This window comes from Pelophylax lessonae (assembly GCF_965119305.1).
Source record: "Pelophylax lessonae genome assembly, chromosome: 2".
NCBI lineage: Eukaryota > Metazoa > Chordata > Amphibia > Anura > Ranidae > Pelophylax > Pelophylax lessonae.
The window spans coordinates 434048366-434071668 of record NC_138769.1 but is presented as its reverse complement, the minus strand read 5'-3'; the positions used below and the strand labels follow the sequence as shown (position 1 = coordinate 434071668).

At 43.9% G+C, this 23303-nt stretch overlaps 1 protein-coding gene across 1 annotated transcript in view; it reads right to left on the bottom strand.

Moving 5' to 3' along the window:
- Positions 1-23303, bottom strand: part of DMD (dystrophin) — a 3625631-nt gene that overhangs the window by 2719360 nt on the left and 882968 nt on the right. Inside the window, exon 4 of the mRNA XM_082246191.1 lies at positions 9460-9537. Within this exon, the coding sequence (XP_082102317.1) occupies positions 9460-9537 (78 nt within the window). The remainder of the gene's footprint in view (positions 1-9459; positions 9538-23303) is intronic.

Sequence of the window (23303 nt, the reverse complement as noted above, 5' to 3'; positions counted from 1 at the left end):
TACCCAAGTACCTGTCACCTACCCAACAGAGTACCCGAGTACCTTCCACCTGCTCATCAGAGTACCTGACACCCGAAGTACCCGAGTACTTGCCACCTGCTCATCAGTACCCATCACTACTCATCAGTACTCATCAGTACCCATCAGCACCTATCACCTATTAGTATCAGTACTGATCATCCGTACCCATCAGTACAGTATCAGTATCACCTATCAGTATCAGTACTACTCATCAGTACCTATCACCTGCCTGTCACCTGCCCATAAGAGTACCCGAGTACCTGTCACCTGCCTATCGGAGTACTCGAGTACCTGCCACTTGCTCATCAGTACCAGAGTACCTGTCACCTGCCCAGCAAAGTACCCGAGTACCTGTCACCCTTCATACAGCCACCATGTCTAAGTCCAAAAAGGTTTATATACGTCCTCCGTTTAAACCTAAATACCCTTTTTTTTTTCATTTTATTTAATTTTTTTTTATTTTTTTATTTTTATTTTTTCTATCTTTTAGTGTACTTGTGAGATCTGAGGACTTTTTGACCCCCAGATCTCACAAAAAAGAGGTCCTGTCGTGCCTTTTTCTATTACAAGTAATGTTTACATTTCTTGTAATAGAAATAAAAATGATCAATTTTTTTTTTTAAAAAAACAGTGTAAAAATAAAAAATAATAAATAAAATAAATAGTAAAAAAAAAAAAAAAAAAAATTAAAGCGCCCTGTCCCCGCGAGCTCGCGTGCAGAAGCGAACGCATACGGAAACCCCGCCCACATATGTAAACAGTGTTCAAACTACACATGTGAGGTATCGTCGCGATCGTTAGAGCAAGAGCAATAATTTGAGCCCTAGACCTCCTCTGTTACTCTAAGATAGCAACCTATAGAAATTTTTAAAATGTCACCTATGGGGATTTTTAAGTACCAAAGTTTGTCACCATTCTGTGAGCGTGCGCAATTTTGAAGCATGACATGTTGGGTATCTATTTACTCGGCGTAACATTATCTTTCACATTATGGAAAACAATTGGGCTAACTTTACTAGTTTCTTATTTTTTAATTAAAAAAAGTGAATTTTTTCCCAAAAAATGGCGTTTGGAAGACCGATGCGCAAATACGGTGTAATAAAAAATATTGCAATAATCTCCATTTTATTCTCTAGGGTCTCTGCTAAAAAAAAATATATAATGTTTTGGGGTTCTAAGTAGTTTTCTAGCAAAAACAACTGATTTTAGCTTGTAAACACCAAATGTCAAAAATAGGCCTAGGCAAGTGGCTAGGATGCATGATGATGCTCCTTGGATGTTGGGCCCCTCTATATGGCTAGGCTGTGAAAAAGTCTCACACATGTGGTATTGCCATACTCAGGAGGAGTGGCAGAATGTATTTTGGGGTGTCATTTTTGCTATGTACATGCTATGTGTTAGGAATATCCTATAAATTGACAACTTCGTGTAAAAAAAAAAAAGTTTTTATTTTTTTCCCACATTTTCCAAAAACTTGTGGAAAAAAATGACATGTTCAAAGGACCCATAATGCCTCATAGAATATACGTTGGAGTGTTTGCTTTCCAAAATGGGGTCATTTTGTGGACTTTTCCATTGTATTGGTGCTCTAGGGCCTTGAAAAGTGTGATAGGTAGTAAGAAAGTTTTATGTGTATTTATGCTCCTAAAACGCCTTATGGTGCTACTTGGACGTGGAGTCTCTTTTTGTGGCCAGGCTGTGTAAAAGTCTCACACATGTGGTATCACCATACTCAGAAGGAGTAGCAGAATGAATTTTGGGGTGTCATTTTTGCTGTGTACATGCTATGTGTTAGAAATAGCTTATAAATTGACAACGTTTTGGGAAAAAAAAAAAATGTTTTCTTCATTTTCCCAAGAATTGTGGGAAAAAATTATAACTTCAAAAAACTCACCATGCCTCTTACTAAATACCTTGGACTGTCTACTTTACAAAAAGGGGTCATTTGGGGGGTATTTGTACTGTCCTGACATTTCAGGGCCTCAAGAAAGGAGATAGGCCATCAGTACATCTGGTGTGATCAATTTTCAGTAATTGGTACCATAGCTTCTAGACTCAATAACTTTCACACAGACTAAATAATATACACTAATTTGGGTTAATTTTACCAGAGATATGTAGCAGTATAAATTTTGGCCCAAATGTATGAAGAAAAATTAATTTTTTGCAAAATTTTATAATAGAAACTAAAAAAAAGTGTTTTTTTTTGCAAAATTTTTGCTTTTTTTTTGCTTATATCACAAAAAAAAAACCCCAGTTGTGATCAAATACCACCAAAAGAAAGCTCTATTTGTGTGAAAAAAATGATAAAAATTTTGTTTGGTTACAGTGTAGCATGACTGAGCAATTGTCATTCAAAGTGTGAGAGTGCTGAAAGCTGAAAATTGGTCTGGGCAGGAAGGGGGTCTAACTGCTCTGTATGGAAGCGGTTAAAGAAACAATTGTTTTAAGATTTTACATTGCAACACATTGAAGATGCATCAGAAATGTGTCTAAAGTTGCATGCAAAAAAGCCTCTGGGATGCTGAAATTGTGATGTGAATCAGTCTATACCAAATGCATTTTCAGTGTGTCATTAAAATCTATACCAGGGGTTACAATGTGCAATGTATTTTATTTCTGTGATAGTAATGGTGATCTTATTAAACACCTACTTTTAGGATAAAAACATTGGAGAAGATGCAGGGCTGCTGTTAGGAATGATGGGGCCCCGTACAGCCTACCTGATGGGGCCCCCTTCAACCCCATCCCTGGCCCCGCCTCAAAACAAAATGCAGGTTTGTCACCGTTTACGTATATATGTGCGGGACCAACATGCATGTTTGCAATTACTCATGAACAAGGGGGAATGGGGGCTTTAAAAAGGTTTTACATTTTATTTTAATTATGTTACTTTGTGCAAAGTTGCTGGGGCTATTATGATGCAGGGATGACCAAGATATCACCCTTCCAATCCAGGGACGTGCCAGTGTTCTGTCAGAATAGCGCTACCTATCAGATTCTGCTACCGGAAGTAATATACAGACTAGAACAACTTACTGCGCATGCGTCATGCATTCCAACATGGCCGCTATGCATACCAATAGCTTTCTTAATGACACGAAGCAGCGGTGGACATCTTCTTACACCCACGCAAGTCTTCAATTTTACATTTATTTTATCAGTAAACTGACCTTATAGAATAAATCACAGTATTACATTTGTATTATTATTGTATTCTAGTAAATATAGCGAGAAACCTGCGGCCAATGTGGTGACGGCCACCTTGGTACACCCCGCACTGCTCAGCGACAAACTGATTATATAGTGAAATAGACTGTTCCACTCGGCTGCGGTGAAATAGTCTATTTCAGTATATAAGGTGAGTTTACTGCTAAAATAAATGTAAAACTCCAGACTTTCGTGGGTGTAAGAAGATGTCCGCTGCTGCTTGGTGTTCTGTCACATTAGGAAACCTATTGGAACGCATAGTCGCCATGTTGGAACACATGGTGCATGCGCAGTAAGTTGTTCTTTCCGAATGCCACTTCTGCTAGCAGAATCTGATAGGTAGCGCTATTCTGACAGAACACTGATACATCAATGGGCGGGAAGAGGTTAAAGGGGAGTGGTTTGACTGCACATGTTTACTGTCCCCCAAACACAAGTTTAAAGTAGCATCTCACTGTGTCCTATGATCACCAGCATGAAAATCACACAGGCTACAGGTGCCCTGTCACAGTGTCATATGGATGCTGGGGATGCTGACTTTGTTATGCAGTAACACTCACTACAGTCATAGCTTAAAGTCAGCATCCCCAGCATTCATGTGACACTGTGACAGGGCACCTGTAGCCTGTGTGATTTTTATGCTGAGATCATAGGACACAGTGAGGACTCTATCCTCTGTTCTTCACTCACTGTGTCCAATCCAGCCACGCTGTCCTCCTGCTGTTCCCTGTCAGCTGCTGAGCAATCTGCCTCCGTACATGATCACACTCTGCACTTGAGTAAGGGGAGGCGGGGCTGAGCAGAGAATTATTGTATCCCTCCGCCAGGCAAAGCAGTGGACAGCAGCAGCCAGGACTATATTGCAGCAAATCACCATGGAACTAAATCCTATGTATACATGCGACCCGAAAATGGAAAAAAAGTCCCGCCACTGCACTCACTTCCTGGGCCCTTCTGCTGTCATTATAGGGCCCAGGAAAATGTAATTACACCCCCAAGAAATTACAAATTAGGAAAAGGTTTAGAAAAAACGATTTTTTTTGAACATGCAGAAATTTACTGTGATGCTGCCCGGGCCCCTTGTAGAGCTGATGGAGCCCGGGCCCGGTACAACAGGGCTGGTTGTACTGCCCTATCAGCGGCCCTGAGAAGATGCAATGTGCAGATGGAACCAAGCTGACATTGTGTCCATTGGAATAATGGAACACACTACGTATTAACTTGAAATACAGTCAGTTTAAGCCTTTCTGCATAAGGGGTTTGTATATTTTTCAAATATCTATGTTGTTGGCCTTCATTGGTAGCCAGAAAACATTCTTTTTGCAGAATGTAACTTTCTGACATGATAATCTAGGTCACTTTAGCAATTCATAAATTTACAAAGATTTATGAGTATATTTCAGGCTATGCAAGCTCCAAATATGTCCTTTACAGACTGATAAATCAATATACAGTATAGTAGAGACGCATCTTAAGCAGTGTCCTAGTAAAGTTATCAAGTATTACAATATGTCAGGCAGCTGAACATTTATCTTTCTTGTGTTTGGCTACTTTGAAACAAGATTCTTTCAGAAATAATGTCATTCATTTGAATTTATCCTTGAGTTTAAATGAAAACTATGAAAACATATTTTAGAGGTTATTGTAGAAGTTTTAAGTACCGCTAGTAGGGTAACTTATTTACATCACTGTATATTTGGACTAATATGGTAAGTAAATGCAATGCCTGTTTAACTTTATCTTACAGGTAATACTGCAGAGCCATTTAAATCCACCTGCTAATGCAGTAAAGACAAACTCTCAAATAAAACAAACACATAGAAGATTTTTTATAACTCATATTCTTCTTCATTTAGTGGAAAAAAATACACTTATATGTAAATGTAATTTCAGCAGTTAATCGGATAAAGAAAGGGAGAAACATGGTGAACAAATGCGTTTCCTTTTTTTCCCTTTAATATAATTTTTAGAACTGCCTAAAGGACTCAAACTGTTTATTAATGAGTGACCCAAGGATAAAAAAAAAAAGATGTTCTGAGATGTATTTGCAAGGTTAAAGGATGCATTTACATTTTACCAAAAACAAATAAATGCACATTTTGCTGGTAAACAAAATGTGCGTTTACTATTTTTTTGTTTGTTTTAGGAGCCTGGAAAGCATTGCAGCAGGGATTAGCAAAGATATAATACCATACAGGTCTCCTGCAGACTGTCAGTGTAAGCTGTCTGCTCCTACAGGCAGGCAGTTTTACACTGACACGAAGAATTAATGAACTACCACAGCGCTCATCAGCAGAGTGGAAGTTCATTCAGGATTACAAGCTGACAGCCACAAAGGCTGTCGGTACTTGTAGTTCATTAAATCACAGGGATCTGTGAATTAATGACCCGGTTGTGTGGGCAGATCCCTACACGGCCACACGCTCTTTGAATTGTGGCAGTGAGTATGGGGAGAAGATCCCTGGGACAAGCAGGGGGGATGGCTCTGTTGCTGACCATGTTGCATTTTATACCATAAATTTGGGTAACATGTTCAGAAGGTGAACATGTGCATAAACACAGGGTCCCTCCGAGTAGCAGAATGAGGAGATCTTCTTAGACCATTGCCCTTCATGATATAGGAAACCTGTTATGAGAGAAACATTTACATTTTCATTACTGATTTCCTTCTGAAAATTCTAGTTGCTTGGCTCTCATGCTGACCATCTGGCATAATTTTTTGTGTCAATTACCTAGAACAAATGCACATCAAGTTAAGTCAAAGTGCTGATAGGACTTTGACCAGTGCAATCTTATTAGTGACATGGGCCCCTGGGCAAAGTAATGCACTGGACCCCTACCAGGGAGATGGTAGCGCACTGCGGCAAAGATCAGGCATTGGCTAAATTATGCTACATATTGAGGATGGCTTTTTAGTCTGATTAGAAATAACAAACACATGGAAGAGAATTATCTTAAATTAAATTCACCCCCAGTACACACTGCCCCACCCTCTCTACACACTTCCCCCCATTATTTACACTGCCCCCTTTATACACTGACCCTCTTTTACCCTGTACATATTGCTCACATTACTTTTTACACTAGCGCTCTAACTGTACACACTCCCCCTCCTTCATAAATGCTTATGCCAGCACAGGGAGGCAAGAGGGCACAGTACAGGGGGGCAGATGAGCACAGTACAGGGGGGTGCAAGAGGGAACAGTACAGGGGGCAGAAGGGCATTGTACAGGGCAGGAAGGTGGGCACAGTAATGGGCAGACAAGGGGGCACAGAACAGGGCAGACAGGAGGGCACATTACAGGGCGGGCAGGAGGGCACAGTATGTGGGGCAGGAGGGAACAGTGTGGGAGTCAGGAGGAAAAAGTATAAGGTGAGCAGGAGGACACAGTACAAGGTGGAAGGAGGATACAGTACAGTGGGCAAGAGGGCACAGTACAGGGTGGTCAGGATGGCACAGAGCAGAGCAGACAGAAATGCACAGCACAGGATGGGCAGGAGGGCACAGTACAAGACAGGCATGAGAACACAGAGCCGGCAAGAGGGCACATCACAGAGTGGGCATGAGGGCACAGTACAGGAGGGCAAAGAGCAGACAGGAGGGCACAGCACAGAGTGGGCAGGATGGCACAGTACAGGGGGGCAAGAGGGCACAGAGCAGGCAGGGGGCATAGCACTGAACTGGCAGGAGGGTACAGGGGGCAGAGGGGCACAGTACAGGGAATTAGAAAGGCACAGCACAGGGAGTTAGGAGGGCACAGTAAGAGAGGCAGGAGGGCACAGCACAGGGACAGGCAGGAGGGCACAGTACATGGATCACTGATGGCAATGTACTAGGCAGAGCTCTTTCTCCTATCCTTGCAATGCACACAGCCTGAACACAGGCACTAAGAGCTCCTGCTCCCCACACAGCACACACTGGAGCTGAAATCTGATTCCCTTATACACAGCTACAATGGGCACAGTGTATAGCTAGCTAATGGTTGCAGTTCCAACTTGTGATATTCCATGTTCGGAACGGCAACTTAGCTGCAGTAGCTCACTATCCACTGTGTACATCGTAGCTGTAAGGAAATCGGATGGGAAGGAGGAGTGCTGTGCTCAAGATGTGTACCATGCAGGGATGGGAGACTGCTGGCAAGCATCAGGGGTGGTGGAGGGCTTGGAGTGGCTATCCCTCTCCAGTACCTCCCTAGATTCAGGCATGATGTTACCACTGCTGCTTATGCTGGAGGGATGTCTACTGCTCCAATCCCCGCCAGCTCTCCTCTTCTATTCATCCCATATGGGGATTAATAGGCCCAGAGCAGGGCCCAGGTTGGCCCATGCATTAAGACGGCTCTGACTTTGACTAGGTCAGTGACTGATAAAGCATCAGAGTCAGATGATAAGTCCTAATGGCAGCCAGACAAGTAGTATTTTCAGAGGAAAGTTATCAATAGTAGCTTTCATGCCCTCATATTGCTTTTAGGAATGGGTTAACAGGAAGTTGAAGAGGAGGAGGCAGGAGGGGGATAGTACCTGGAATCTATTCTACTAGCCAATTACAGGTCTGCAGTATTTAGTTTCCCATTCTATAATAATTTTTGATCAGAAAGAGAAAGGAGGGAGTACCGCGCTTAAAAGGTGCTTAGTGCATGTTATTCATACTAATTACATTTAATAAATTTACTTTCAGTGCTTTCAAATGTTTATAATAAAATCCCTTGTGCTAAAATTATATAGATATTCTCCAGTGCATAAAATTATATAAATATTCTCCAGTGCATAAAATTTAAAAAAATTCTCATTAATAAATAAAATATTTCTTACAAGTGATGTAAATATGTGCTATAAACAATCCTTAAATATATCAAAATTTGTTAAAATAAAGTACCAGTGATAAATTATGTGCTTATAAGCTTCCAATAATTAAATAATTCAAAAGTGAAAAAGTGCCAAAGTGTCCTTATATATATAAATAAAGTGGTGTATATTCAGACGCCTTTTCTTTCCCAAAATTCATGCAGGTGCTCTTCCATGCAGTGGCCACTAGGTGTCCTAAGCGCTCACCTCAATTGGCTTTATAACCAGCTTTGTATGGTATCATATGTGATATTTCCTCCTTTTCTATGGTTGATGGATCCGGTCACTAATTCTCACACTTATCCCTTTTCAAACGATATTCCAAGGGGTGTGTGTGGAGCCTTTGAATCTCCAAAATAAATGGGGCTGTGTGGGCACGCAGCGTAACGCGTAGGACGCCAAACCGGAAGTGACGTAGCGACATTACGATTGTTATGCATTGGCAAAGACGAAGGAAAATGTGAGTCTGTTATTTTAAATCTGTTTTAATAAAATCACCAAACGGTACTTCACTATTGTGGCCCCATTTATTTTGGAGATTCAAAGGCTCCACACACACCCCTTGGAATATCGTTTGAAAAGGGATAAGTGTGAGAATTAGTGACCGGATCCATCAACCATAGAAAAGGAGGAAATATCACATATGATACCATACAAAGCTGGTTATAAAGCCAATTGAGGTGAGCGCTTAGGACACCTAGTGGCCACTGCATGGAAGAGCACCTGCATGAATTTTGGGAAAGAAAAGGCGTCTGAATATACACCACTTTATTTATATATATAAGGACACTTTGGCACTTTTTCACTTTTGAATTATTTAATTATTGGAAGCTTATAAGCACATAATTTATCACTGGTACTTTATTTTAACAAATTTTGATATATTTAAGGATTGTTTATAGCACATATTTACATCACTTGTAAGAAATATTTTATTTATTAATGAGAATTTTTTTAAATTTTATGCACTGGAGAATATTTATATAATTTTATGCACTGGAGAATATCTATATAATTTTAGCACAAGGGATTTTATTATAAACATTTGAAAGCACTGAAAGTAAATTTATTAAATGTAATTAGTATGAATAACATGCACTAAGCACCTTTTAAGCGCGGTACTCCCCCCTGTTATAAATTTCTGAATTGCGTAGGTTACCAATAACAGTACCTGCAGCTTTAAAGGAATTAAGGATTCATATAGAGTGACAGCGCGAGAATTTCACCAACCCAATATACAGAAAGAGAAAGGAGCTGCTATCAGACAGTGTATTTCCACCCTGATAATGAACTCTTCTGGATAGTTAAATGGAAAAAAATCAAGGTCCAAATAAAAAATATAAGGACATAATTATTCAATATTTGGTTTTTGTAAGTACTTACATTATTTTTTTGCAAGATCTGAAGTGCTTTGTTGACATTGTTTATAGCATGAACCCTGGTGGAGCCTTTTTCCTTTACCTAAAAAAAGAAAATCAGAAGTTATATTTCCATATAGGAATGATATTGGAACAACAGTGTTTGTGTATCAGTTTGATTATATTATGCCTGTTACTATTTAGAAACACTGCATTTTACTTTAATATTGACCTTTGAAAGTGATTTCCAGTGGTCACTCCTATTTTAGTTTGTTTTCCAAATGGTCTTTATTACATGCAACTATTAAAGGACCAGCATCCCAAAACATATTGGGGTTGATTTGTAAATAGACTGTGCACTTTACAAGTGCAGTTGCACTTATTTTCCCCAGATTACACATTAGTGAATGTGGTAAAGCTCTTTTGATCTTCATCATCCAATCATGTACAAGCAAAAATGCATTTTTTTATTGCAGGCAGCACAGTGGCTTAGTGGTTAGCACTTATATCTAGCAGCACTAAATCCCAACCATGGCAACTACCTGTCTGGAGTTTGCCTGTTCTCCCTGTACCAGCGTGGGTTTCCTCCAGGTACTCGGCTTTCCTCCCACACTCAAAAGACATGCTGGTAGCTTAATTGGATCCTGCCTAAATTGGCCCTAATATGTGTATGTATGATTCAGGTGAGTAAGGAACCTTAAATTGTAAGTTCCTTGAGGGCAGTGTGTAAAGCTCGGTGTAAATTAATGATGCTACATAAGTACCTGTAAATAAAAAATACATTTTCCTTGCACCTGATAGGGTATTCTTTACAAAGTGAAGCTTCGCAGCATTCCCTAAGCTCTGAGGAAAATGAGTGCAATTGCACCTGCAAAGGGCACAGTCTATTATAATTTAGTAAATCAACCAAATTCTTTCTGATATTTGTATATGGTTAATACATGTAATGACAATATACAGTATATGAATATACTTCCCTCGCCATACATATTAACAAAGCTATTAAGGGACATTGGTTAGGTCAAGCTATAACACTGTTAACCCCTTCAGTACTGGGCACTCTCACCCCCTTCGCTGCCCTGGCCAATTTTCAGCTTTCAGTCCTGTTGCACTTTGTGTACCCACGTGCAATTTTTATCATTTTTTTGGCACAGATAGAGTTTTCTTTTGGTGGTATTTAATCACCACTGAGCTTTTTATTTTTTGCCAAACAAACAAAACATTTTTTTCTTAGTGTCTGGTATAAACTTTTGCAAATGATTAATATTTCTTCTTTACTGATTGTCAGGGAACTAGCCGGAGAATAATCGATCATATAGACCTGGCACATTAGCCAATTCTCAACATGGCCGCGCCAGCATGAATACGCACACACGTATTGCAAGCGCACGTTCGCTAGGGCGAAGACGTGTGCATGCTGGCCCACAAAGTGGACGTCCAATCCCAGCACCCTCTGGCCTTTAAAAGGATATCTGTGGCACATGAACATTGCTGACTGGTCTTCATCTTCCTGTTTCCTGCTTCCTGTTCCTGTGTTTGCTGCTGCTTCTGATCACCTGTTGTCAACCGGGCATGCTCTTGGATTCGTCTTGTCTCGCCCCCCGCTCTGACCTCGGATTGTTCACGGATCTTCTCTTGTCATGTGCCCTGTGTATGACCCCTTGCCTAACCACAACTCTGCTATCTGATCTGTTTACCACTGGCTTACTGACCTCTGCTTCTGTCCCCAACTATGCCTTCGGCTGTGCCTTGTCTGCTGTGATCCGCCTTGGTGCCCACCTGCTGTACCCAGCCTGCAGTACCTGCCTCCAGTACTTACCTGTTGATCCTGCCAGCTGCACTTTCCATTACAAACTACTTCCAGCCATGTGCAGTCTGCAACATCCTCAGCACTCCTGGGTCCTAGTGCTCACCTCCTCTGGTGTTCACCTGCAGAAAGATCTCCCTACCACCAACCCTCATCTGGGGCACAGCTGGCAATCCCTGCTACTTTGGGCTTCGTGTTTCCTGTTACCACCTTCAGGGACACCGAGAACTCAGCCACAAGGAGAGCCCTCTCAGCATTTCGGCTTCAGAACCAGGTACATGACAGTAGGCTGACTGGCACCCCCCTGCCACTATTGGATGTAAGCCTGGATACTGAATGCTGCCAGGAACACAGGAAGTGTCGAACTCCACCGGCACAGCCAGGACCACGGCCACCACAGTGTACTTCCCTAACATCCCTACAGTGTTGCAGATGAACCATCACCATTTGCTGATCAACTATTTCCTCTGTGTGAGTTACTACATTGTTTTTATGTAATAAATAACCTTTTAATCTACACTGAGGTGGCGCTGCTTTTCTTCTCCTATCTCTTAATGTGCACTTTTGAGGCTGCACTGATGGGCACTGATGAGGTTGCACTGATGGACACTGATGAGACTGAACTGATGGGCACTGATAGGTGGCTCTGATGGGCACTGATAGGTGGCCCTGATAAGCTGCACTGATCTGCACAGATGTGACTGCACCGATAATCAGGGCACTGATAATCAGTGCCCTTATTATCAGTGTAAACTGTGTTGACAGCTTTGCTGGTTATCATCTTTCCTCACACAGAGACAGCGTGTGAGGAAAGGACTGCCGTAAACCAGCAAGTCTGCTTACATGTAATCAGCTGTGATTGGACACAGCCGATTACATGGCAAAGGGCCACTGTGATTGTCCTTTTTCCACAATCTGTGTTCAGCTGTGTCCTAAGGACACAGTGGTCACAAAGCATGCCCAACACAAACCCCATTCTATTGCAGCAGTTTTAAGAACAGTATTAAAAACAGTATTATGTTGTAGCTGATCAGTTATTAGGTGTGGTTGCTGCATTGATTTTTTTATTTTTTTTTAAGGTTTTTCTCAAAAATTTTCATCTGGTGATCCTGATAGTAAATGAGTTATATGTTAACTTTCTTTAACAGATCAGGTTATCCAGCAAAAGTGGCAATGAAAAAACTCCCTCAATAGCGAAATGGGAAAGGGACTTGCAGGTAACATTTACAGTAATTCAATGGGTGAATGCTATTCAGAATAACCATAGATTTTCTCTCCCAAAAATTCAACATTGATGGTACATGACTCCATGATGGATTACTAAGTTCTCCTCGCTTAACCACTTGCCGACCGCTCACTGAGCTGGTACTGCGGCAAAGTGGCTCGTTATCGTCCAGCGATGTAGACCTATGTCGCTGGACAACACCCCCTCTCGGCGGCGCGCGGGTGCCGCTGGAGGCTGGTTCCCGCTGTATTCAGACACAGCGGGAGTCGGGCCAGGGGAGGAGAGGCGGTGATCACCGCCGCTCTTCCCGATTGTCGGGGATCGAGTGAGGAAATCCGCCCACTTGTGTAAACAAAGCGGGCGGATCTCCTCTGTCACAGACAGTCACAGATTACAGGATCCAGCATAGCTGAACCTGCGATCTGTGTCTGTGTCACACAATCCCCTCCCCCCACACACGTCAGTAAGCATGAGGCATACATTTAACCCCTTGATCACCAATAAAGTTAACCCCTTCCATGCCAGTGCCATTATTACAGTAACAGTGCAAATTTATAACACTGATTACTGTAGTAATGTCACTGGTACCCACAAAAGTGTCAAAAATGTCAGCTAGGGGCCCAATCTGTCCGCCGCAATGTCGCAGTCCCGCAAAAAAAATCGCAGATTGCCGCCATTACTAGTAAAAAAAAAATAAACAATAAAAATTACAAATCTTTCCCGTAGTTAGTAAACGCGATAACTTTACGCTTATTATGATTTTTTTACCAAAAATATGTAGAAGAAAACAAATTGCCCTAAAATGTTAAAAAATTTGGATTTTTACATTTTTTTGGGGGAAAGTTCTATATCAGAATGTAAAAAATATTGTTTTGTTTTTTTTCTAAATTGTCGCTCTTTTTTTCAAAAATTTAAAATCGCACAGGTGATCAAATACCACCAAAAGAAAGCTCTATTTGTGGGGAAAAAAAAACATAAATTTAATTTGGGTACAGCGTTGCATGCCCGCACAATTGTCCGTTAAAGTAACGCAGTGCCAAATCGCAAAATATAGCCTAGTCAGGAATGGGGTAAAATCTTCCGGTCCTAAAGTGGTTAAAATACGCTCATTGAGGATTTTTTTGTCAAAGACATGTAGCTAAATACATTTTGGCCTAAATATATGACAAAAAATTTAATTTTAAGTCAATTTTTTCGCAAAATTTTCGCTCTTTTTTTATTAATATCCCAAAAATGAAAAGAGCAGAGGTGATGAAATACCACAAAAAGGAAGCTTTGTTTGTGTGAAAAAAGGACGTAAATTTAGTTTGGGTACGGCTTTGCATGACCGCGCAATTGTCAGTTAAAGTCGCGCAGTGCCAAGTTGCAAAAAGTGGCCTGGACGTAAAGCAGGAAAATCCTCCGGTGGTAAAGTGGTTAAAGGAGAGGTACAGCCAAAGCTCATTTGGCTGTACTTCTATGGATCACTGGAGTGTAGTTCATTCTGCACTCTGGCGATCTGTTTTCAGTAGACAGCAGACTAAAGCCTGCTGTCTACTGACGTCACAGAGCCGGTTCAGGGTGGGGTATGATTTAGTCAGGATCCACTCAGATGCCTGAACCAGCACCCGGCTCAGCCTCTCAGCAAGCCGCTGAGCCTGAGCCAACTATTCCGGCCCCCTCCTCAGCCCAGTGCTCCAGTGAGTGCGAGGGGGGGGGGGCAGAGCAGAGCAAGGAGCCAGTGTCGGACAGTCACCAGCTCTCTGCTCATGAAGCACTGAGAACCAAGCGATCAGTGGTGTCTAATTGCTCCGTTCTCAGTCTTCAAGCCAGCAAGGGACAGATGCAGCATCGGACCGAGTATGATTAAAAAAATACTTAACTTCTCTTTTTTTTTTTTTACAACAAGTCAACTTCTCTTTTAATAATCATATATGGAGCAGGAAGGTACACTGCACCATATACTATGGAGCTATCCACATACAAAATGTTTCTAGAATGCAGTACTAAGATTACTCTCTAGTATCACGGACTGCCTTATGAAACCTGTTACTAAGTGTGGGCACAAACAGATTCCCATGTAGATTCAACCCTGTGAATATGCAAATATTATATATAGCTATATTATGCATCCTTAGAAAACAGAGAGGCAATTTAGTTCCCAATATATCTGAAGTACCTGATTTTGACATGAAAAACAAATAGCCTACCAAAATGGGAGACAAAAATAATTTTATTCGGCTTGAGATAACTGGTTAACCTATCAAGATCCTGCCAGATAATTTCTAAATGTTCAAACCTAACTTGGGCTGATATTCTAACTAGTATAGTTTTTTTTTTCCTTTTCCATTTTTAACCACTTTAAGACCGGAATGATTTGTCCCTTTAATGACCAGGCCAGTTTTTTTGATTCGGCACCGCGTTATTTTAACGGACAATTGTGCAGTCGTGCGACGATGTAACTAAATAAAATTGATGTCCTTTTTTCCCACAAATAGAGCTTTCTTTTGGTAGTATTTGATTACCTGTGCGAGTTTTATTTTTTGCGCTATAAACAAAAAAAAAAGAGCGACAATTTTGAAAAAAAAAAAAAACAATATTTTTCACATTCTGCTATATGACATTTCCAATAAAAATGTAAAAATCAAAATGTTTTAACATTTGTAGGCCAACTTGTTTTCTGCTACATATTTTTGTTAAAAAAAATCCCAATAAGCATATTTTGATTGGTTTGCGCAAAAGTTATTGCATCTACTAACTACGGGAAAGATTTATGTCATTTTTATTTATTTATTTTTTGTACTATTAATGGCGGCGATCTGCGACTTTTTGCTGGACTGCGAAATTGTAGCAGACAGATCGGGCCCCTAACTGACATTTTTGACACTTTTGGGGGAACCAGTGACATTACTACAGTAATCATTGCTAAAAATATGCACTGATACTGTAATAATAATGCCATTGGCAGGGAAGGGTTTACCATTGTGGGTGATCAAGGGGTTAAATTCTTACTGTGGGGGGGGGGGGGGTGGCTTCTGAAATGACCATAGAGACATGTGATCCTATAGAGAAAGATCACATGGGCTCTATGATCATTTCAGGGAGAAGAACGGTCAGCTGTGTTTACAACAGCCGACCGTCCTTCTCTCTCAGTGGGGAACGATCGCGGGTGTCAGATGGCAATCAGAGCCGCCTGCCTGCTGCATCGGCTTCCCCGCTGACGAGCGGGGGTGGGAGCGCCTCACTGGCGGCGTGCACTTGCCCCCTATCCTCCTGCTTGCGACCAATGTAAAACTATGTCAGTTTGCCCAGGAGCGACTGCCTGCCGCAGTATAACTGCGGCGGGCTGTCGTAAAGCGGTTAAGTAATATTTTGTGGGACTTAAACATACATTTTGTTTTCTATGTTCTGTTTAAATGTTATTTTTTTAGCCACATACCTTTACTGTGAGTTTAGTAATTTTCTTTGTAGTCTATGATGTACTCAGTACTGAATATGTTGAAAAAAAAAACTGTTGCTGTAGCTACTTAAAAAGGTGTTTGCGGGAGTTTGGGTTATAGCCAACATTCACATTGGTCCGATTTGACATGTCAAATCAGAGCCAATTTACCGGCAATTGCATTTTCTGAATCAGCGTGACGCCGGCTTTGCGGCACCGCACAGATTCCCAAAAGTAGTTTCTGTACTACTTTTGGCGACTTTGGGGGGCAATTTCCATAGACATCTGTGCAGAAACCAGCACAGATGTCTGTGCAATCACCCCCCGAAGTCTGTCTGAAATTCAGATAAACTCACACAATTTCAAAACGGTCTCAGTGTGAACCTGGGCTTCAGAAAATGCAAAGTATTCTCCGAATAGTGCCCATGCCGAACAGCTGACCTCCTGTGTTCATAATTAGGGTTGAGCGGACACCTAGATGTCCGTGTTCGACGGGTTCGGCCGAACTTTAAAAAAAAGTCCGGGTCCGTGTCCCGGACTTTTACCGAACTTTTCCCGGACACCGAACCCCATTGAAGTCAATGGGGACCCGAACTTTAAGGCACTAAAATGGCTCTAAAACACCAAAGGAAAGGGCTAGAGTGCTGCAAATGGCAGCAAAACGTAATTAAGAGCATGGCAAGTGCTCTGCAAACAAATGTGGATAGGGAAATAACTTAAAACAACAAAAAAAAACAGAAAAATAAAACAATGTTCTTCTTCATCTCTGAAGGACGAGGCCCATATGGAGTAGGAGGGAGGTTGAGGTGGTGGTGGATGTGGCGGTGACATAGGCGTGCGCACAGGGTGTGCTGGGTGTGCCTGGGCACACCCTAATCACCTAGGGCACATAGCATTGCCAGTGAGGAGATGGGAAAGATCTCCCTGGGACCTGCTCTGCTCTATTTCTCCTTGCCTACAGGTACATGGCCCCGATACATTACTCTCCCTGCTGGCAAACACATGCATGTGTATTTCAACTTTGGGGTGCACACCTTAATGCAATAGGCTGCGCACACCTATGGGCGGTGTAGGTGGAAGCGGCGGTGGAGGAGGACCAGGGCCGGATTAACAGCATCATGGGCTTGGTGCTGAGGATTTTGAAGGGCCTTAAGGGCCGTGCCTTGCCATGCACCCAGAGGAGGAAGGGTGCAGCCATGCATGCCTAATTCAACATGGGATGCTGTCTCTGAAGCCCATAAACACATCCATGCATCGCCAACTGTCCCTCCTTGTCCGGCCTTCACGCTGTGTGGGGAGGTTCTGAGGGTGCTGCCTGGGGAAGCGAGCATAGAAGCCAGACTTCTGTGTTTACAAGTGACAGAAGAGCGGTAACAGTGAATATGGCCAACCCGGGGCCTATATAAAAGGTAGGGGCCTGGAGCTGCAGCTCCAATAGCCCCTACATTAATCTGGCCCTGAGGAGGAGGACGAGGTAGCCAACACTGCTTCTTTTCAAAAATTTTAAATGAGGGTACACCCCAAAAGAGTGAGAAAGAGCAAAAATGGAACAATGGGTGGGTAAGGTCGGTATCCATTGCTATTCTGCATAAGGTACGGAAAAGTCCCGTGGCATCCATGCCTGGTTCATTTTAATGAACGTGAGCTTGTCCACATTGTCTCTGGACAGGCGGCTGCGCTTGTCTGTTATAACGCCCCCAGCCGTGCTAAATACCCGTTCAGATAATACACTGGCTGCAGGGCACGCCAGCACCTCCAAGGCGTAAAGGGCAAGCTCAGGCCATGTGCCCAATTTGGAGACCCAGAAGTTGAAGGGGGCAGACCCGTCATTCACTACATGTAGGCGTGTGCACACATACTGCTCCACCATGTTGGTAAAATGCTGCCTCCTGCTAAGACGTTCCATCTGAGCTGCTGGTGCTGCTGTTTGTTGTGGCGTGCTGACAAAGCTTTTCCACATTTCGGCCATGCTAACCCTGCCTTCTGAGGTGCTGGCGGTGCCCTGGTTGCGTTGGCGACCTCCTCCTCCTCCTCCTCCTCCTCTGCCTTGTGCTTCCACTGTGGCCCCGCTGTCAGATGGGAATGCCAGCAGCATGGCGTCTACCAGCGTGCGCTTGTACTCGCGCATCTTGCGATCGCGCTCCAGTGAGTGAATTAAGGACGGTACGTTGTCCTTGTAACGGGGATCCAGCAGCGTGGCCACCCAGTAATCAGCACAAGTTAGAATGTGGGCAACTCGGCGGTCGTTGTGGAGACACTGCAGCATGTAATCGCTCATGTGTGCCAGGCTGCCCAGAGGCAACGAAAGGCTGTCCTCTGTGGGAGGTGTATCGTCCGTGTCCTCTGTATCCCCCCAGCCACGCACCAGTGATGGCCATGAGCTGGCCTGGGTGCCACCCTGCTGTGAACATGGTTCCATCTCCTCCTCCAGCTCCTCCTCCTCCTCCTCCTCATCCTCCTCATCCTCCAGAACTGTGCCCCTGCTGGACAATTGCGTCCCTGGCGTTTGCGTGTGCAGGAACCCACCCTCGGAGCCCCTTGCGAATGACTGCCCTGAAAGCCTTGGAAATGTTACCTCTTCATCCTCCTCCTCCTCCTCATCCTGTGCCACATCCTCTTCCATCATCGCCCGAATTGTTTTTTCAAGGAGGCATAGAAGTGGGATAGTTAAGCTGAGAACGGCGTCATTGCCACTGGCCATGTTGGTGGAGTACTCAAAACAGCGCAACAAGGCACACAGGTCTCGCATGGAGGCCCAGTTATTGGTGGTGAAGTGGTGCTGTTCCGCAGAGCGACTCACGCGTGCGTGCTGCAGCTGAAACTCCACTATGGCCTGCTGCTGCTCGCACAGTCTTTCCAGCATGTGCAAGGTGGAGTTCCACCTTGTGGGCACGTCACATATGAGGCGGTGAGCGGGAAGGCCGAAGTTACGCTGCAGCGCTGCCAGGCGAGCAGCAGCAGGGTGAGAACGCCGAAAGTGCGCACAAACGGCCCGCACTTTCTGCAGCAGCTCTGACATATCGGGGTAGTTTTTAAGGAACCTCTGCACCACCAAATTCAGCACATGCGCCAGGCAAGGGATGTGCGTCAAACCGGCTAGGCCCAGAGCTGCTATGAGATTTCGCCCGTTATCGCACACCACCAGGCCGGGCTTGAGGCTCGCTGGCAGCAACCACTCATTTGTCTGCTGTTCCATGCTCCTCCACAACTCCTGCGCGGTGTGTGGTTTGTCCCCCAAACAGGCAAGTTGTAAAACTGCCTGCTGTCGTTTACCCCTGGCCGTGCTGAAGTTGGTGGTGAAGGTGTTACGCTGTCCGGATGAGGAGGCGGTAGAGGATGAGGAAGCGGAGTAGGAGGAGTTAGGAACAGGAGGCAAACTGAAGCGCCCTGCAATCCTCGGTGGTGGAAGGACATGCGCCAAATTGCTATCCGCCTCAGGCCCATCCGCCACTGCATTTACCCAGTGTGCCGTTAGGGAGATATAACGCCCCTGACCGTGCTTACTGGTCCACGTATCCGTAGTTAGGTGGACCTTGGCACAGATGGCGTTGCGCAGTGCACACCTGATATTTTCCCCCACTTGGTTGTGCAGGGAAGGGATGGCTTGCCTGGAAAAGTAGTGGCGGCTGGGCACGACGTACTGTGGGACAGCCACCGACATAAGGTTTTTAAAACTGTGCGTCTCCACCAGACGGAATGACAGCATTTCAAAGGCCAATAATTTTGAAATGCTGGCATTCAGGGCCAGGGATCGCGGGTGGGTAGGGGGGTACTTCCTCTTCCTCTCAAGTGTTTGGGAGATGGAAAGCTGAACGCTTCCACGGGACATTGTGGAGATGGTTGTTGGTGACCCAGGTGGTGGTGTTGCTGACAGATCGTCTGTTTGCGGGGTGGCAGGTGCCGGTATCACTACAGATGTGGCTGGAGCGGCCGAGACTGCAGCAGAAGAGGAAGCAGGATGAGCCAGAGACGTTTCTTGGTTTTGAAGGTGTGTACTCCACTGCAGCTCGTGCTTTGCACTTAGATGCCTGATCATGCAGGTTGTGCTCAGGTTGAGAAGGTTTATGCCTCGCTTCAAGCTCTGATTGCACAGGGTGCAAACCACTCGTGTCCTGTCATCAGCACATTTTCTAAAGAACTTCCACGCTAGAGAACTCCTTTGAGCTGACTTTGGTGCGCTCGTTCCCTTGCTGCGTTGGGCAGTAGCGGGCGTAGTGTCTAGGGCACGGCCGCTCCGCTTCTGCACCCTGCTCCCTCTTCTGCTGTGCTGGTGGCTCTGTGCGACCACCGCCTCTTCCTCCAAACTACTCAGGTCACCTGCATGACGTTCATTCCATGTGGGGTCGAGGACCTCATCGTCCTTCACATCATCTTCCACCCAGTCTTCACCCCTGCCCTCCTTGTCGGTCTCCACAATGCTGAACGCCGCAGCAGTTGGCACCTGCGTTTCGTCATCATCGGAGACGTGCTGCGATGATCCTTGCATGTACTCATCTTGAGAAATAAGTGGTTGGGCATCGCTGCACTCAATCTCTTCCACTTCTGGGGCAGGGCTAGGTGGATGGCCCTGGGAAACCCTGCTGACAGAGTCCTCAAAAAGAATAAGAGACTGCTGTATGGCTTGGGGCTCAGACTGCTGGCCTGATTTGCAAGGGGGTGAGGTGAAAGACGGTTGGACATTGGCTGCAGGTGCCAACTCTGACCTTTCTGCAGTAGACTGGGTGGGAGACAATGTGAAGGAACTGGAGGCACTGTCAGCAGCAAACCAATCTACTATCGCCTCAACTTGTTCTGGCCTCATCACTTCTAGGGGCGTTTGATGCCCTACCAAATACTGATGCAGGTTCTGTCGCCTACTCACACTTGAGGAAGGTGTTTCACTTGTGCGTGTAGCTGGCACAGATCGACCACGTCCTCTCCTTGCAACAGGAGCTCTACCAGCAGCACCACGACCCAGGCCACGGCCCTTATTTGACGGTCTCCTCATATTTCTGTAATTTAAGATCTTGCCCTAGAAAGGTTTTTATTGAATAGCGGAATAGGAAATATGATCCAAAAAAGTGTATGTATCTCGCACGTACAAAACCACACTAGGCCCCAATTACTATTGTTTCTACCCCTAAAAGGATGGATGAGGAGTAGGAGGAGTATGGAACAGACAGCACCCTCAAATCTTCAGAAGTATGAGATGAACCCCAAAAACTTGGAAAGGTGGATCTCACACGTACCGACACAGACTATCCCGCAATTCAATTGATCCTCAAAGGTTTTTATTGAATAGCGGAATAGGAAATATGATCAAAAAAAGTGTATGTATCTCGCACGTACACAACCACACTAGGCCCCAATTACTATTGTTTGTACCCCTAAAAGGATGGATGAGGAGTAGGAGGAGGAGTATGGAACAGGCAGCACCCTCAAATCTTCAGAAGTATGAGATGAACCCCAAAAACTTGGAAAGGTGGATCTCACACGTACCGACACAGACTATCCCGCAATTCAATTGATCCTCAAAGGTTTTTATTGAATAGCGGAATAGGAAATATGATCAAAAAAAGTGTATGTATCTCGCACGTACACAACCACACTAGGCCCCAATTACTATTGTTTGTACCCCTAAAAGGATGGTTGAGCAGTAGGAGCAGGAGTATGGAACAGGCAGCACCCTCAAATCTTCAGAAGTATGAGATGAACCCCAACAACTTGGAAAGGTGGATCTCACACGTACCGACACAGACTATCTCGCAATTGAATTGATCCCCAAAGGTTTTAATTGAATAGCGGAATAGAAAATATGATCAAAAAGAAAGTGTATGTATCTCGCACGTACACCACCACACTAGGCCCCAACTACTATTGTTTGTACCCCTAAAAGGATGGTTGAGCAGTAGGAGGAGGAGTATGGAACAGGCAGCACCCTCAAATCTTCAGAAGTATGAGATGAACCCCAAAAACTTGGAAAGGTGGATCTCTCTCACACGTACCAACACAGACTATCCCCCAATTTAACTGATCCCCAAAGGTTTTTGATTAAATAGAGGAATAGAAAATATGATCCAAAAAAAGTGTATGTATATCACACGTACACAACCACACTAGGCCCCAATTACTATTGTTTGTACCCCTAAAAGGCTAGATGAGGAGTAGGGGGGGTATGGAACAGGCAGCACCCTCAAACCTTCAGAAGTATGAGATGAACCCCAACAACTTGGAAAGGTGGATCTCTCTCACACGTACCAACACAGACTATCCCCCAATTTAACTGATCCCCAAAGGTTTTTGATTAAATAGCGGAATAGAAAATATGATCCAAAAAAAGTGTATGTATATCACACGTACACAACCACACTGGGCCCCAATTACTATTGTTTGTACCCCTAAAAGGCTAGATGAGGAGTAGGGGGAGTATGGAACAGGCAGCACCCTCAAACCTTCAGAAGTATGAGATGAACCCCAACAACTTGGAAAGGTGGATCTCTCTCACACGTACCAACACAGACTATCCCCCAATTTAACTGATCCCCAAAGGTTTTTGATTAAATAGCGGAATAGAAAATATGATCCAAAAAAAGTGTATGTATATCACACGTACACAACCACACTGGGCCCCAATTACTATTGTTTGTACCCCTAAAAGGCTAGATGAGGAGTAGGGGGAGTATGGAACAGGCAGCACCCTCAAACCTTCAGAAGTATGAGATGAACCCCAACAACTTGGAAAGGTGGATCTCTCTCACACGTACCAACACAGACTATCCCCCAATTTAACTGATCCCCAAAGGTTTTTGATTAAATAGCGGAATAGAAAATATGATCCAAAAAAAGTGTATGTATATCACACGTACACAACCACACTAGGCCCCAATTACTATTGTTTGTACCCCTAAAAGGCTAGATGAGGAGTAGGGGGGGTATGGAACAGGCAGCACCCTCAAACCTTCAGAAGTATGAGATGAACCCCAACAACTTGGAAAGGTGGATCTCTCTCACACGTACCAACACAGACTATCCCCCAATTTAACTGATCCCCAAAGGTTTTTGATTAAATAGCGGAATAGAAAATATGATCCAAAAAAAGTGTATGTATATCACACGTACACAACCACACTAGGCCCCAATTACTATTGTTTGTACCCCTAAAAGGCTAGGAGTAGGGGGAGTATGGAACAGGCAGCACCCTCAAACCTTCAGAAGTATGAGATGAACCCCAACAACTTGGAAAGGTGGATCTCTCTCACACGTACCAACACAGACTATCCCCCAATTTAACTGATCCCCAAAGGTTTTTGATTAAATAGCGGAATAGAAAATATGATCCAAAAAAAGTGTATGTATATCACACGTACACAACCACACTAGGCCCCAATTACTATTGTTTGTACCCCTAAAAGGCTAGATGAGGAGTAGGGGGAGTATGGA